The sequence below is a fragment of the Alexandromys fortis genome, unplaced genomic scaffold (genome assembly GCF_014885135.2).
Source record: "Alexandromys fortis isolate MF-2015 unplaced genomic scaffold, M_Fortis_MF-2015_v1.1 scaffold_3, whole genome shotgun sequence".
Taxonomy (NCBI): Eukaryota; Metazoa; Chordata; class Mammalia; order Rodentia; family Cricetidae; genus Alexandromys; species Alexandromys fortis.
This window is the reverse complement of record NW_026067909.1, coordinates 14,316,453-14,333,118: the sequence shown is the minus strand read 5'-3', so window position 1 is coordinate 14,333,118 and position 16,666 is coordinate 14,316,453. Positions and strand designations below refer to the sequence as shown.

Here is a 16,666-nt window from a genome sequence, read left to right as displayed (position 1 = left end):
GAGTTCGAGACCAGCCTGGTCTACAAGAGCTAGTTCCAGGACAGGCTCCAAAACCACAGAGAAACCCTGTCTTGNACCCACTCCTCAAAAAACCAAAAAAAAAAAAAAAAAAAAAGCTAGGCTTGGTGGGGCAGGCCTGTATTCCCAGCTACATGGGAGACCGAGGCAGGAGAGTCACAAGTTCAAGTCTTGCCCAGCCTACTAAGTGAGTTCAAGGTCAGCCTGTGTAACTTAGAGAGACTGCATCTCAAAACAAGAAAGTAGATAGAGGGCTGCAAACAGCTTAGTGGAGGAGCACTGGCTCACTTTTTCTTTTCTTAGACAGGGTTTCTCTGTAGCTATGGGGCCTGTTCTGGAACTAGCTTTTGTAGATCAGGCTGGAGCCTCGAACTCACAGAGATCCGCCTGCCTCTGCCTCCTGAGTGCTGGGATTAAAGGCATGTGCCACACTGCCTGGCTAGGCTCACATTTTTGATGTTAAGAGTGTGTGTGTGTATGCAGGGGTTGGGTCTATGGCTTCCAGGATTGCAGTCAGATTATCAGGCTTGACAGCAAGTGTGTTTATCCACTGAATCATCTTATCAGGTATTTTTGTTTATGTATATGAATGTTTTACCTGTATGTATATATATGTACCATTGCTTGATTGATGTCCAAGGAGGTGAAAAAAGGATGTTGAATTCCCTGGAACTGGAGTTCCAGACAGTTATAAGCTACTATGTAGGTGCAGAGATTTGAACCCGGGCCCTCAGGAAGAAAAGTGGGTGCTCTTAACTACTAAGCCATACACTGAGCCATCTCTTCAACATCTAACCTTTAACTTGCTAATGTAGCCAAGGCTGGCCTTGAACTTTTAACTTCTGTTCCTGCCTCCATTTTTCAAGTACTGAGATTACAGGTGTGTACACTATACTTGGCTATTTTCCTTCTCTCTCTCTCTCTCTCTCTCTCTCTCTCTCTCTCTCTCTCTCTCTCTCTCTCTCTCTCTCTTTTAGAAAGGCTATTGATAGGTAGCCTAAGTTGGGCTGAAACTTGCTGTAGACAAAGCTGGCTACAAAACATGGTGATATGCCAGGCAGTAGTGGCGCACACCTTTAATCCCAACACTCAGGAGGCAGAAACAGGCGGATCTCTGTGAGTTCGAGGCCAACCTGGTCTACAGAGTGAGTTCCAGGACAGGCTCCAAAGCTACAGAGAAACCCAGTCTCGAAAAACCAAAATCAATATTGAAAGCAGAGGAAGGAGCACAATGGAGAAAGGCTAGAAGAAAGATGGGACAGGAACAGGATAGGACCAACCAAAACTAAGTGGGTCATGATAATTGGGTACGTGGAGCTCTGTTCCATTCTGGGGGGAAGTTTATTTTGAGTTGTGCTGCTGACAAAACTCTCCGTGTATGGGATTACAAGAACAAGTGATGCATGAAGACCCTCAATGCGCCTGAACACTTGATACCTCCTTGGATTCCCACAAGACGGCACCCTATGTGGTTACTGGCAGTGCAGATCAAACAGGAAAGGTGTGGGGGTGCAGTTGATTGAGTCTTATTTGGTTCTTCCTCCCTTTTTTTCCTCTGGATGCACTCTGATGATACAATGGTTACCCCATTTGAGCGCTGTTTAAATAAATATTGTCCTTTCATGTAAATAAAAAAAAAAAAAGCAAACCAAAATGACATGGTGCTCCTACTTTAGGATTACAGGCGAATGCCACCATGCCTGGCTGGTTCTCTCTTATTGAGACAGGGCCTTATTTGCTTGTGTTTCGAAACAAAATCTCATATTGCCCAGACTGGTCTCAAACTCCATAAGTAACCTAAAATGATTTTGAACTCCTCCTAATCCTCCTACCTGCCTCTGGAATGCTTGGATTACAGATGTGGGTTACCATGCCTCCCTCAAGCCAGGGTCTTTCTGTGTAGCCCAGGCTAGCCTTCAACACACCATATTTCCTCAGCCTCCTGATTGCTGGGATCGCCACACCCAGTTATCGTGTCTTTGTCTTGTTGGGTTTTGTTATTGTTTGGTTGTGTTTTCGAGTTGGTTTCTCTGTGTAGCCCCGGCTGTCCTGGAACTCACTATGTAGACCAGGTTGGCCACAAACTCAGAGATCTACCTGTCTCTGCTTCCCAAATGCTGTAATTAAAGGTGTGAGCCACTACCACCTAGTTGTCTTGTTTTGTTTGAGGTAATGGAGTTGAGCCCAGATTCTCACTTGTGCCAAGCAAAGCCTGTTGTTACTGAGTCACACCCCCAGTCTTCCCTGTGATTTTTCATTTTGAGACAAGGTCTTATAAAGTGACCCATGCTGGCCTTGTGCTTGCTCTGTAGCCCAGCCAGGTATGAACTTTTCACCTGACTGCTTCAGACTTTCCAATATCCGGAACGAAGGCCTGTGAGAGCAGGCCCAACTTAGAATTACTTTAATTTTTTTGAGATAGTAAACTTAGTAAGCCAACTAAGTAGCCAAGGTTAGCCTGAAATTTGCAGCAATTTTCCTTCCTGTCTAGTGGTGGGATTTTTTTTTTTTTTGAGATAGTGTCTCACTAAGTAGCCAAGGTTAGCCTGGACTTTGAGGCAATTTTCCTTCCTGCCTAGTGCTGAGATTTACAGCAATATTGCTATTTTTTTAAGGCTTTTCCAGACAGGGTTTCTCTGTGTAGTACTGGCTGTCCTGGAACTCATTCTTTGCCCTGTAGACCAGGCTGGCCTCGAGCTCACAGAGATCCACATGCCTCTGCCTTCTGACTGCTGGGATTAAAGGTGTGCACCACCATTGCTGGGCTGCAATATTGCTTCTTAAGTGGTTGGATTGTAAAAACAATGGCACATGTAAAAACTCATGGTTCAACTCCTGGAGTGTGGCCCAACCTTTCAACAGTTTAGAAGCTGCTAGCTGTTTATTTCTGTTACCTCCCCTCCCCTCCCCTCCACCACTTGTAGGTACATTTAAGACATTTCAGAATTTTCTTTTTCACCTGCTGGACAAACACAAGTGGCCTGCCGCCTCTCCAGGCTTGCCGGGGGTGGGACAGCACCATGCTGTTCGCTGAACAGCACACACACAGTGGAGCACAGGAAGGACTCCAGCTAGCTGACATCTTACCAGCTGTGTGACCTTGGACTGACCGTACTACCTCTCTGAGCCCCGCTTCCCGCTTCCCTATGCGTACTGGCAGAGCCCTAGCAGCTTTCGCAGTGTTAGGAGCTGAGCTACTGCATGCTCTCATGCAGGCCTGTTATAGCAATAAGCACTTGCAGGCTGGGCAGTGGTGGTTGAGCACACCTTTAACCCAGCACTGTGGAGGCAGAGGCAGGTGGATCTCTGAGTTTGAAGTCAGCCTGGTCTACAGAGGGAGCTCCAGGATGGCCAGGACTACATGGAGAAACCCTGTCTTGGGGAGGGGGGAAGGACTGAAGAGATGACTTGGTGGTTAAGAACACTGTCTGCTTTCCCAGAGGACCTGGGTTCAATTCCCAGCACCCACATGACAGCTAATAACTGTAACTCCAAGATCTGACACCTTCACACAGACATACATGCAAATAAAATAAAAGTAAATAAATTAGGAAAAAAAGAAAGAAAAGGAAGGAAAAAAGAATTTGCTGGAATCACAAGCTCACCTAGTATCCAGAACCCCTACTCCGCCAGACCTGTAAGAATGCACAGTAACCCCCATTTGAAAGTGAGAAACTGAGTCTCCAGAGGCTTGCATGACCCATCTGTACTCCACTTTGTCCCCACAGTAGGACTCCTCTGGTGCTCAGGCCATACATACAGCAAGGAAGTGGGTGGGGTTCCTGGGGTGGCTCCCCTTATTGTAGGAATCAGAATGGTGACAATTAGGGTGTGGACCTGGAGCAGGAAAAGTCCAGCGGTTGACGTGCAGGACTAGGGAGCCCTGGATAAGCCACCTTCCTTCCTGAGAGGTAGACAGGGGGCCCTCACAGGCTACTGTGTTGGCCCTCACTGGGAAACTACAAAAGCTGCTACCTCTGTCCCCAAGGCGTGCTGGGCCTCCTTAATGCTCTCCTTGCAAAGCTGCTCTTGAGAACAATACAGTTCTGGGAAGCTAAGGGGGGGGGGGATCAGAGTGCTTGGGGGAAGGTAGAGGCCATATGGGGCTAGACCCTACAGTGGATCTGGCCCCATCTGAGGCAGAAGGAAAGTGAAGGGCAGATGTCCAGATCCTGAGCCCAGAGCTCAGGTAAATGATACACACAGCAGATGGCACGAGCTCTGAGTAGGACTGTGTGGTTCTCAGGAAGACTGTGCGTGTACCTGCAGGTGCAGGGATCAGGTGTGCGGGCCTCTGGAAGCTCTGTTCCTGGCTGGTGGCCCTGCCATGGAAACCAGTGTATTACTGGCTTCACACCAGCATTTTATTGGGCTGCCTTCATGCTACCTAATAGGCAGAGACCCTGACTCAGGGGGCACTGTGAGAGAGTGTCCCCGGTAGTCAGGGGCTCCTGATTAGGATTGACAGCTGCCTGGCTGGGAGCACCAGGCGCTCTGCTCCAACTAAAGATAGGCTTCAGCCTGCGCCCGACACCAGGCAGTCAGTGCCAGTGATAGGCTGGACTCAGTCCTCCCCACACTGCCTCTCCTCACCGCGATCACCCTCGGCCTTTCCTCCCTTCTCCCTGTGGATCTCACTGTAGATCTGTCTGTGTCTGGACAGTCTTTGCCTGGGATCAGGGCTGTGTCCAAGGATACCCCTCAGTCCTGTGAACTACCTCTGTCAGTCGTCGGATCCCAACACCCTCGGGCCCACAAATCCCTTGTCCTAAGCCTGAGGTGCAGAGAGGGGGAGCCACAAGGGAAAGGGGGAGGCGGGGCCCTGGCATGAATGCAGGCTGCCCCGCCCCAGCATGGCCAGGCTCACTATATAAGGGCACACCACTCGCAATAGTGCCGCCACCACTGCCGCACTCCCTCCGACTCTGCCTACCCGCTAGCTCGACTGCCCAGCTTGGCTCAGTTGCTGCTACCAGCAGGTACCCCGTTCCTGTCCTACCCCAGGGGAAGCAGGGAGCAGGGATAAGTGGGAATGCAGGTTGAGGACCCTGTAGAACCTGTAGAGCTGGACACTAACCTTACATACTCACAGGGACCCTGGGTGCAGGGGCTGAGCCAACACCCAGTATAGCTGGAGTAACACAGGGGGAGGGGGTGGAGGACTCAGAGGTGCATGGCTCTTGGGGTCCATGGAGCAGAGTCTCTTTTTTCCTTGAGGTGGGGGTGGGGCAGGGATAGGACAGAGGGTATCTGAGTTCCTTAAAGTCTTCAGGGCTGAAAGGTCTGTTAGGGACCTGGCTGCCCTGATCCCTGCTTTGTCTCTCTGTCCCTTAGTCTCTCAGCCTCTCCACCTCCAAGATGGTGAGTCTCTTGTGGTCCCTTCCCACAAAGGCCCAAGTCCCTGGATAGAGGGAGGGCAAGAACTGGCACCCAAAGAGTCCTGCTTTTGACAGCTCCCACCTCAAAACCAGCTCCATTCCTTGACCCCTACCCAGTGCACATGGCACACTCCTGGGCCACATTATTTCCAGGAGGTAGGTGCTGTCAGCCCAACGACAGTTCCTCATTCCTATAGCACCTATTAACTACCACCTGTGTGCCCAGGACTGGTTTGGGTTTGGGGACACAGCGATGAACCTACAGTCTGTGACATCAGAGTACTTTTCTAGGAAAGGACACAAAGAATTCAGCCCTGGTGTCCTGAGATGCATGGAAGGTCTGAGACCCAGACCTTGGATGTCTGAGGCATAGCTTACAGTTTCTGAACCAATAGATGATCCCCCCCCCCCCCACCAGGCCAGATATTTCTTTGGACCAATGGGGTGGGAATAAGTCATGCACCAGGCATCCAGGTGAGAGCTAACCAAGCCAGAGAAAGAAACAACCTGTCCAAGGTGGCTCGGTCTATCTCCTGAAAGATAGGCCCAGCTTCCAGGCTTGTATAGGCCCAGACACTGCAAGGAGTGATGTCCCCATTTCTATCATGCTGAGACTCCCAGCCTCAGAGAGGGGACGGGGTGTCAGACTTCCTGGAAAGAAGACAGTGCCAGGACACCACACGCCTATAGAGGTGTTTAGCCAGGTGTGGTGGGATTGCCAGCTCAAGGCCAGCATGAGCCACGTAGCAAAACAACAAAAGCAAAACAGAGCTGAGGCTATAATTTGTTTAGAGGAATGCCGGCCTAGCCTGTAGTGGGTGGGCTCTGGCTTAATCCCCCCTCCCCATGAGAGCAGATGTAGTGGGGTACACCTGTAATCTCTCCACTTGGGAAATGGAATGCCTTGAGAGCTCAGCCTTGTCGAAAGAGCAAAACCCCCTCTCAAAAAAAGAAAAGGAAAAATGAAAAAGAACAAGGATTGAATGGAGGGACTGAGGTTGAAGGCAGTTGGCAGAGGGCTGGCTCAGTTTACAGGAGGCAGGGTTCCAGCCCCAACACTCGCGTGTAAACCTGCCATGGTGGCGCATGCCTGTAATCTCAGTACTTGGAAGGAGAGACAGAACATCAGAAGTTCAAGGCCGTGCTCCACACAAGCTTGAGGCCAGCCTGAACTATGTGACACCTTGTCTCAAAAAAAAAAAAAAAAAAAAAGAAAGAAAGAAAGAAAAAGAAAAGGATTCCAGTCCTCACCCAGAGGCCCTGCATAGGGGTGGTGAATAGAAAATAAATACACCTAATGGGTAATAGGTGACAGCAAGGTCCATGATAGTAGATGAGTCACTGAGGCCCAGAGAGACCAGAGCTGGACAATGGTTAGGTATTTAGTGAGTAACCACCTGAGGAGCAGTTACTGTGTGTCCGCACTGTGTGGAACTAGGACGGCAGTGACGCAAAGAACAAACCCTGGGCCCCTGGAAAGCCAGTTAGTGTGGGTGGGGCTCGGCAGTCCCATCAGGGGACTCGCCTCAGGACCCCACGTCTAGCCTTGTACGCCTTCCCCCCACCCTCTTCTGGTCCTTTGAAAGGGAGCCAGGTAGGAAGACTGGGAGGCAGGTTTATACTATTAAGTGACTTCAAGTGCTCCCTTGCCAATCCTGCCCAAGATGTACCGTTTCTGCCCCCACTCAGCTCTGCCAGGATCCACTGAGTACGGAGTGGGACTGTCCCCTGGGCTCCAAGGACCTGGATGGAAAGGAAGGACCATGGAAAGGAGGCGCTCCCCTGCCACCCACAGGCTGCTTCCCTGGGCCCTGGCGCCAGGATGTTAGCCTGGACTGCAAGGGGTCCCCAGAAGAGGCTGAGGCTCGGGCCTGGACTGTGTACTACTATGGTCTCCTTCAGAGCTGTCTGCAGCAAGCTGGCCTTCCTGAGACCCAGGACCGCAGCCAGGCACCTCGTACAGGTGCCTCCGGGCTCCACAAGGGGGTCTCCCAGAGACAGGGAGGGACCTTCAGTCCAGTTGCTTCCCTGTCTGTTCAGGCTGTCTCCCCCAGGCTCTGGTTCTGTCTAAAGGCAAAATCAGAGGGCCTAAGGCAGGCAGGTATTGTCTCCAAGGACATCCGGTCAGGGCTCCCCACCACGTCCCACCCTACCCCACCCTGCTCCCTGGAATTCCACGGTACCATTTGCATATTCTGTGGAGCGGAAACGTCTAGAATGATGTCTTAGGAGATGCTATGGAGGCAGCTGAGCAGTTGCGATCCCAAGATGCCTCCTTGTTTCATAGATCAGGTGGGTCATGAATAATTTTGTGTGGACCAAATGATCTGCAGCTAGAACACAAACTTGTTCCCATCATACAGACTGGAAAACTGTGGCTTAGAGAAACAGTGACCCTTCTGAGGTCACATGCAAAATCCAAACTCAGGTTAGACTCTGGAGGATGAGTCTTCTGGATCAGATGCAGATAAAACAGTCAGTCTCAAGGCAGGATGGCAGATCCCTCCCACTTCATGCTGCGCTCCCTCTGTCCTCTGAGAGGGTGGGAATGGGGAGGTCACAGAAAATGGGCAGAAGGGCAGCCAAGAGGAGGACTCCTGGTGGACATGGCGATATTCTCTTCCCTCAGGCCGCCCTGGAGCAGAGGTGACCTTGTGCATTCTGGGTTCCCCCAGCACCTTTCTGTCTCTGTTGCTGGAGGGTGGGGTCCAGAGCCCTGGTGAGTATGTGCCCAAGGTCCCTACTCTCTCCTACAGAAAGGGCAGCCCCGCCCTAGCCCGGCCATATCCCAAAATACCCACCAACCTTGGCAATTGCCTGCATTCCACAGGACCAGCTGCTCTGAGCAGGGGTGGGTTCTGGGAGTCACTGACCCCCATGACACTGAAGCCTGGGCAGGAGATGGAGGGTGTTGGCACCGTTTAGCATTCCCTGGCCAGCACTTTCTTCCCTTTGCCCACAGGAAACATGCTCCTTTGCCTGTCCCCTGCATGGCTGATGAAGGTGGCAGCTCCAGGCCAAGAGGGTGAGGCGTCCCTGCTGGTCTCCAAGGCCGTGAGCTTCTATCCAGGGGGCCTGACATTCCTGGATGATTTTGTTCCCCCTCGGCATGCCACCTACTTCCTGGCAGGCCTGGGGCCAGAATCTGGCCATGGCAGGGAGGCGGCAGAGCTGGCTCGGAACCTCACTTGCCCCACAGGAGCCTCAGCGGAGCTGGCACGACTGCTGGAGGACCGGCTGTTGACGAGGTGGTTGCTGTCCCAGCAGACTGGTGTGGCGGTGCCAGCTACCCTGGCTTTCACTTATAGGCCTCCAGGGCTGCTTCGGGGAGGGGATGCCAGCCCTGGACTACGGCTGGTGGAGCTGAGTGGGAAGGAGGGCCAGGAAACACTGGTGAAAGAGGAAATAGAGGCCTTTGTGCACTCCGAGGCCTTGGGTGAAGCATCACAGGTAATAGGAGGTCCCTCTCTGCACTGAGGTCTTTGTGGGTACCCAGAGGAGGGAACCCATGTGACAATTACCAAGTCCTACTGGGAAACAATCCCAAACCCTCAGCTCTGCCACTGTCCCATTTCTCCACAGCAGTGCCCTGTGCCTCAGTTTGCATACTGAATAGTGGCATGAGCACCCTACATTTCAGGCCCATGAGGTGGTGGTGAGGAGGGTCCTCCCTTTTCTGCTGCAGGTGGCTGTGAGGCTTAGCGGCTGGCGCTGGCGGGGACAGCAAGCATTGAGCCTGCACCTGCGGGTGGAGCCGTCTGCAGTGGTGAACACGGTGCTGGCATTGCTGGAGAAGCTGGAGGAGGAGGAGAGTGTCCTTGTGGAGGCCATGTGCCCACCTGCCCGCCTGCCCTTGCCAGGTTCTCGCCTGTGCTAGCCGGGAACTGGGAGCAGAGATTGGCCTCCTAGACCCCGTCTCCCGGTTAACTTCTCCCTGTTCCCTCAGGCAGTCCCGCACCTGGCCCCGAGCTGGCTGTGCGCATTTGCGCAGTGGTGTGTCGGATTCAGGGTGATAGGCCCCTACTGAGCAAGGTGAGAATTGCATAGGACGTGGCCCTGTCCTCCCCAGCTCTGTCCAATCCCACTGATCTAATGAGGGCCTGGTGCAGAGAGGACATGATCTTTGTGGGGGAGGGGACTCCCGAGGTTGACACTTCTTCCTGTTCAACTCTCCTGATCCCTTCTTTATCAGGAGCCCGCGGCTCCTGTGCTCAACCCCCATTCAGGACCCAGGGGCCTGATTCCTTTTCCAGTATGTTCCTCCTTACAGAAGAAACCTATTTAGGGTCAGTCCCACAGGAAGGGCTCCAAACTGGGGGGGCCTGGGTACTCAGCAGAACTCCAGGGGAGATGAGAAGGGTCTTCAAGACCCTCCCTAAGACTAGGAAAAACCAGAGTGCCATAGCAGGTAGGAGCAAGCATGCTTGGAATCTTCGAGCTGGGCCTGGAAGCCAGCATAACCCCGAAGGATCTGGGGACCAGATGGCCAGTGTGAAGCCAAGAGTGATTTATACAGTTTAAGTCTTGATGGAAGAAAGGAGTTCTTGAAGTGCAGAGAAGGTGGGGCCTGTATTTTGGTGCAGGGAAGATGCTCAAGGGTGAAAGGGGTACTTAAAAGGTGAGTCTTGGCCAGCCCCTTCTGAGCTGCACTGTGGTCAGGTGGTGTGCGGTGTGGGCCGTGGGGACCAGCTCGTGCGGCATCACAATACCCTGCCGAGAACACTGGAGGTGGCGCTGGCCCAGTGCGGCCTGGAAGAGGCGGCGCAGGTGGCGCTCCTGGGGCAGCGCATCAAAGAAGCAGCAGAAGCCGCGCTGGCCGCAGTGCTGGCCCTGGAGGCCGGATTGAGTGTTGAGCAGCGCGGTGGGCGCCAAGTGCACATCGACTTCCTCGGTGAGAACTGGAGGCGCGGCTCGGTCTGGGTGGCGTGGGGACCGGGTTGGGGGGGAAGGGGATGCTCAGTCCGCGCATCCTCGCCCGGCCCAGGCGTGGACTTCGTTCTCACAGTGGCCGGCCGCACGCTGACCCCCGCGGTCCTTAAGCTGAACAGTGGCCTGTGCCTGGAGGCCTGCGGCGCGCTAGAGGGGCTGTGGGCCGCGCCGCGCCTGGGACGCTCGGTGAAGGAGGCGGCGGCAGCACCGCTGGTGGAGACCATGGTGCGGCGCTCGGGGCGCCACCTGATGGAAGGAAAGCAACTGCTGGTGATCGGCGCCGGCGGCGTCAGCAAGAAGTTCGTGTGGGAAGCGGCGCGCGACTACGGACTGAAGGTGGGCGGGGCCGGTCGCGGTCTGATTGGTGAAGGTGGGGGCGGGGCCTCCTCGCCGGGGCGGGACCGGTTGCTGTGAAAGGTCCCTCAAAAGGCAAAGAAGGAAGAGAGTTAGACTGGCTGGAATGTGCCAGAAGCAGGTGGTACTCCAGGTCAGCCTCAGAGCTCAGATCTCTATTTTCTTTATTTTTGAAAAGGGTCTGCCGGGCTGTGGTGGCGCACGCCTTTAATCCCAGCACTTGGAAGGCAGAGGTCTGGGATTCGTTATGTAATCAAGCATCAGACTCCCAGAGATCCTCCTGCCTCTTCCACCCTAGTGCTGGTACACTAACAAGTGCACCACCTTGTTAATTGTTTTGTTTTTGTTTTCCCTTGCTGTTTTAGGGATTGAGTTTAGGGTGTTGTGTATTCTGTGCGAGCAAGCACTGTGTCACTGAACTAGAGCCCCAGTTTTCATTTCTTATTTTATTTTCTTTTATTTTATGTATATGGGTGTTTTGCCTGCGTGCATGTCTGTGCACCAAAGTGGTGCTTGGTGCTCACCGAGGCCAGAAAAGAGCATCGATCCCCTAGAACCCGAGTGAACCGGAGTTACAGACAATTGTTAGCTGCCGTGTGGATGTTGAGAATCAAATCTGGTCTATGGAAGCACAGCTAGTGCTCTTCACTGCTGAGCCATCCCTCCAGCCCTGATTTATTTTACTTTTTCAAATGTATGTTGTATGTGTGGGGGCCTGATGTATGTGTGTGCACAAGTGTGTGCCGGTGTCGGTGGAGTCCAGAGAAGGGTGTCATCGGATCCAGGTCACCTAATGTGGGTGCTGAATTCTGGTCTTCTGCAAAACAGCAAGCGCTCTTAGTGGCTAAGCCATTTCTCCAGCCCTCAGTAGTTTGGGATCTTTGAGACAGGTTCTTACATAGCTCTTGGTGGTCTCAGCTTCCTCATATAGCTGCAGCTGCCTTTGAATTGGTCTTCCTACTTCCATCTCCAGATTCTGGGATTTCAGACATGTTATTTTATTTTTGTTTATTCAGTGATTATTTATGTCAGACAGGGTCTAACTCTGCAGCCCCGGGTGGCTTGAAACTTAATAGGAAAATCAGGCTGGCCTTGAACTTTCGGAGAGTCTCTTTCCTCTGTCTCCTAAGGGCTGGGATTACTCTCTGGAGTTGCCCCTCCATGCTTTCTTTTTTAGCCAGGGTTTCACTGTGTAGACTTGGCTCTCAAAACACAATCCTCCTGCTTCAGCTTCCTGAATGCTGGAATTACAAGTGTGTACTGCCAAACCTTGTAGCTCCTAGGTCTGGAACAACTGGGTAAGGAGTCTAGCTCTGCCTTGGGGAAAAGGTCTTTGGAGTGGAATTCCTGCAGCTTGGCCCATAGTGTCCTGTGGGGGGCGAAAGAGTAGTTTGCAGATCTCAAGTCAACTCTACTGTTGGGAGGAGCAGGGACTCACATTGTAGGATATGGAGTTAACCAGGCAACAGACATCCTCATTCCTATTGAAACAGGAAAGCTGAGGCTCTTTCAGGCTGGCCCTAGTCCACCACAGTGGCCTCCTCGCCTTTTTTCCCACCATGCATGGTCCTTGAGGAATTCCCAAACAGCCTTGTCATCACAGTTCCTACCTGATAGTGTGTATGCCAGTTGAAGTACTGAAAGACTCCTGATGCCAAGTTACCTTGCAAACAGCCCCTTCCCCTCATCAGTGGCTGCTTCTGCTCTGAGTATCAGCTGCCTTGTGTCTGTGTTTCCCCCAGCAAACCACAAGCTTTGGAGACACGGCCCCTCAGGAGTCCTGCACATCACATTACAGTGTTAGAACATGCAAAATGAGTGATAACCAAGCCACCTGTCTCCAGCCTCAGCCCTGATGGCTGGTCTCCAAGCCCTGCGGCAGGTGTGGGGAGGGCGGGGGAGGGGGGAGCTGCTTGTGAGCGTGTCCTAGTGAGCCCTCTGGTGTTCTCTCCTTGCTCCTGGCCCCTTAAGCCCAGACTGCTCTTTCCTCCCGAAGTTTTTCCTTCTGACTTCCTGCCCCTCCAGTCTGAAGCAGGTGTCCCACCTCTGCACTTCCCATTTATTCAACACGTCATCAATAAACATATTCCGAGCTCCTGGTGTTTATGATTCAGCCTCCCCTGTGGGACACCATCCTGTCTCCTCCATGACCCAACACCTGCTGACACGGAGGTCCCTCCTGCTCGCTTCTGTTTCTGCAGCTGCACCTGGTGGAATCGGACCCTAACCACTTTGCCTCCCAGCTGGTGCAGACCTTCATCCACTTCGATGTGACGGAGCACCGGAGAGATGAGGAGAACGCACAGCAGCTGGCTGAGCTGGTACGGGCACGCAACCTGAAGCTAGATGGCTGCTTCTCCTTCTGGGACGACTGCTTGGTGCTCACCGCTCTGCTCTGCCGTGAGCTGGGTCTGCCCTGCAGCCCCCCAGCTGCCATGTGTCTGGCAAAGCAGAAGAGCCGTACCCAGCTACACCTATTGCGATGCCCAGGCCCACCCTGGCCTGCGACCTCCCTCCATGCGGTGGCCTGCTGCCCATTGGAGAGTGAGGCTGATGTGGAGAGAGCCATCGACCAGGTACCCCTGCCAGGTGTGATGAAACTGGAGTTTGGCTCAGGAGCAGTGGGTGTGCAGCTGGTGAAGGATGGGCCCCAGTGCCACGAGCACTTTTCCCGGATCCTCCATGACTTGCAGGGTGAAGCTGACCACCCAGGCATCGGGCTGGGCTGGGGCAATGCCATGCTGCTGATGGAATTTGTCGAGGGTACAGAACACGATGTGGACCTGGTGGTGTTTGGTGGACGGCTGCTGGCTGCTTTTGTCTCTGATAATGGGCCCACAAGGCTGCCTGGCTTCACGGAGACTGCAGCCTGCATGCCCACTGGGCTAGCACCAGAGCAGGAGGCCCAGCTGGTACAGGCAGCTTTTCGCTGCTGCCTGGGCTGTGGGCTGCTAGATGGAGTTTTCAATGTGGAGCTCAAGATGACTGGGGCCGGGCCAAAGCTCATCGAGATCAACCCACGCATGGGAGGGTTCTACCTTCGAGACTGGATCCTGGAGATCTATGGTGTGGATTTGCTGCTGGCTTCTGCCATGGTGGCCTGTGGCCTGCAGCCGGCCCTGCCTGCCCACCCTCGTGCCCGTGGCTACCTGGTGGGCATCATGTGCCTGGTGTCCCAGCACATCGAGATGCTGAGTTCCCCTAGCAGTCGAGAGACTCTGCAAGCCCTCCATGACCAGGGTCTATTGCGACTCAACCTGCTGGAGGAGGCCCTGATACCTGGCCAGTATGAGGAGCCTTACTGCAATGTGGCCTGTGCTGGGTCCAGCCCTGCTGAGGCCCGTCTCCGCCTGCTGGGCATCTGTCAGGGCTTGGGCATTGACAGACCCAACTACCCAGTTGCCCATTTTCTGTCTCATTTCAAATAGCAGGGATGAAGTGCTAGGGGGAGGGGTTGTGATGCTCTGTTTCCCTGCCCCTCCTTCCAAACCTTGCCCAAACCTAGTTCAGCATACTCCTCTGCCTCAGGTCTATTCCAGAGCAGTAGAGCCATTTTGACATCATAGTCTTCTGGACTCAAGGACCATAAAACAAGTATCTGGACGTTTCTGGATCTTCTTGACTTCCCCAAAGCCTCCATCTAGTCCTAGGTATCCCCAGAACTCTAGTGTTGTGGAATATTATTTTAGCTAGGCGAAGATGTGTTACATTCGTTTATGCTGTGGAATATTACTTTAACTATGTAAAAGTGAGTTACATTTGTTTCTGCTGCCTTTGTTAATGGTGTAAAGATGTGTTACATTTGTTTATGTTGCATTTGTTTAATTATGTAAAGATGTGTTGTTATTTTGCCTTGTCTGCCTTGATTGGTCTAATAGAAAGCTGAATGGCCAATACTTAGGCAGGAGAGGGGTATGCAGGGCTGGTGGGCAGACAGAATAAGTACAAGGAAACTTCTAAGCTTGAGAGAGAAGACGAGGGAGAGAATGAGGGAGAAAGAGAGGGACACACCTGGGGCCAGAAGCCAGGCAACTGCCAGCCAGCCAGACACAAGAAGCAGAGAAAGAAAGAAAGAAAGAAAGAAAGAAAGAAAGAAAGAAAGAAAGAAAGAAAGAAAGAGAGAGAAAGAAAGGTAAAAAGCTAAAAATCCCTGAGGCAAAACAGAAGAGAAACAGGTTATAAGAGCTAACAAGAAAGAAGCCTAAACTATGGCCAAGCTTTCATAACTAATAAGAATTCTCTGTGTCATAAAATGAGAGCTAACTGGTGGCCTAAAAGATAAAGCCTGGGACACTCTAGCCTTTAAGTAGCTAACAAACAGCAGCTTCATGTCCACACTGTCGTGCCCAGCCCAGATGGCAGTGGGTCCAAACCCAGGTCCTCCCCACCACCCCTTCAGGTCTGTCTCTTCATGTCACCTATAGGAGGAGGGAACCTACGTGGATCTCTGTCCATGGTCAAAGCCCACGAAACTTGAGATTAGCGTTCCTGTCTAAAGTCTAGGATAGTTGTAAAGCCTGCTGTCCCCGTGTCACGGATGAGGAAGCCGACTCAGAGAGTCGACTCTGCCTCCAAGGTCCTACCTCAGCGGATGTACACAGGATGCACAGACCAGCCTTTTCTGTTTACTGTTTTGCTTTTTGGGTTTTGTTTTGCTTTTGAGACAGTCTTGCTCCGGTAGCTTTGGCGCCTGTCCTGGAGCTGGCCTTGAACTCACAGATATCTGCCAGTCTCTGCCCCTGAGTGCTGGGATTAAAGGCGTGTAGCACCACCACCCTGGCCTGTTTACTATTTTACACACTCATTCAGCTTCCAGGTCCTACCCACTCAGAAGCAGCACTCGGGCTCCTGACACCTTCCTCTGATGAACCCCACACGTTCTCTGCCAGCTCCGCTGCTTTGCCCTCTGGGTACCTAAGTAGCCTGGCTCCAGGACTTCTGTCTGCACCACCTTCTGCATTCTGGGAAGCTACTCTGAAAGCGCCTGCTTCTGCCCAGCACGGGAACTGTGGACAGCTCCCGAGTCATGCCTACCCAATAAAGACTTGTCAACTAGTGAAGTTTCTGGGCTAGGTTTGTTTCCAACAGTGCCCCACCCAGGTTCAATAGGTGTGGAGCTGGGGAGAGGGAGGGAGAGGTAGGAAAAACACCCCGTTGTCTGAGCCCCTGGGCTGACCTTTGGCAGGGGCCTCCCTTATACTTAACATCTAGGCCTAAATTTGAGGTTTTCTTTTGCTTGAACTACAGTCCTATGTCACATCCAGATAGTAAACACTCTGCTGGCCTGGACACCATAAGTTCTGTACATCTGAGTTCACACCCTGCATCACAAGGGGCCTCCCCTGTGCAGTGGGACAGTCCATCCAGACAGACTCATATCCAAAATCACAGATGTGGTCTGAAATAGAACCCAAGTAGTTAGGCGTGTGTGACAAGTGATTTTACCCCACCCCACCCCCTCACCCCGCTACCCTCCAACCTCCCCACCCTCCCATCCCCCCCAGCCCAACCATCTCACCAGCTCTCCTTCATCTTTTCAACCATATTCTTTTGCTTTGGTTTGGTTTGGTTTGGGTTTTTGAGACAGGGTTGCACTGTGTAGACTGTCTGTCCTGGAACTCACTCCGTAGATCAGAGATTCGCCTGCCTCTTCCTCCCGAGTGCTGGGATTAAAGGCCACCACCGCCTGGCCTTTCAAACACATTCTATTTAAGTACCTATTCTGAACCAGGAAGCAGGAACACTTACTATGCTTAAGTTCATAAAAGGCCATATTTATTTTGGTCTGCTGAGTCCTTCAGAACGGGAGCCTGGTAACAAAGCCCAGGCAGTCACCCAGCAAATGTCAGACCTGCAGGGTCTGTGAGCTTTAGGGAGATTGTGGGGAGTGTCCCTAATACAGTCAACTGGTTCCTGGCAGTCACTACTTGCCTGGCAACTCAGCTCCAAGAACAGCTGACGATTTGCCATTTTAACTCAAACCTGCA

The 16,666-nt window shown here is 52.7% G+C and overlaps 1 protein-coding gene across 2 annotated transcripts; it reads left to right on the top strand.

Annotated features, from left to right (window-relative positions):
- Nucleotides 1–4,905: 4,905 nt before the first annotated feature.
- On the top strand, nucleotides 4,906–15,686 carry Carns1 (carnosine synthase 1). 2 transcript variants are annotated; one of them, XM_050137218.1, is made up of 10 exons: nucleotides 4,906–4,997; nucleotides 5,353–5,379; nucleotides 7,086–7,359; nucleotides 8,026–8,115; nucleotides 8,359–8,846; nucleotides 9,082–9,256; nucleotides 9,343–9,428; nucleotides 10,056–10,287; nucleotides 10,381–10,661; nucleotides 12,881–15,686. In XM_050137218.1, the coding sequence occupies exons 2-10, from the start codon at nucleotides 5,377–5,379 to the stop codon at nucleotides 14,105–14,107; spliced, it is 2,856 nt and encodes a 951-aa protein (XP_049993175.1). In that variant the 5' UTR covers nucleotides 4,906–4,997; nucleotides 5,353–5,376; the 3' UTR covers nucleotides 14,108–15,686. The 2 variants fall into 2 exon arrangements, with proteins under 2 accessions (XP_049993175.1, XP_049993176.1); XM_050137219.1 differs by lacking the exons at nucleotides 4,906–4,997; nucleotides 5,353–5,379 and having other exon boundaries at nucleotides 7,217–7,688.
- The last annotated feature ends 980 nt before the right edge of the window (nucleotides 15,687–16,666 follow it).

Excerpts from the sequence above, each read along its gene's own strand:
- Carns1 (XM_050137218.1), top strand. Across the intron at positions 10,288-10,380 it reads AGTGCACATCGACTTCCTCG|GCGTGGACTTCGTTCTCACA; the intron begins GTGAGAACTGGA and ends CGCCCGGCCCAG. Across the intron at positions 10,662-12,880 it reads CGCGCGACTACGGACTGAAG|CTGCACCTGGTGGAATCGGA; the intron begins GTGGGCGGGGCC and ends CTGTTTCTGCAG.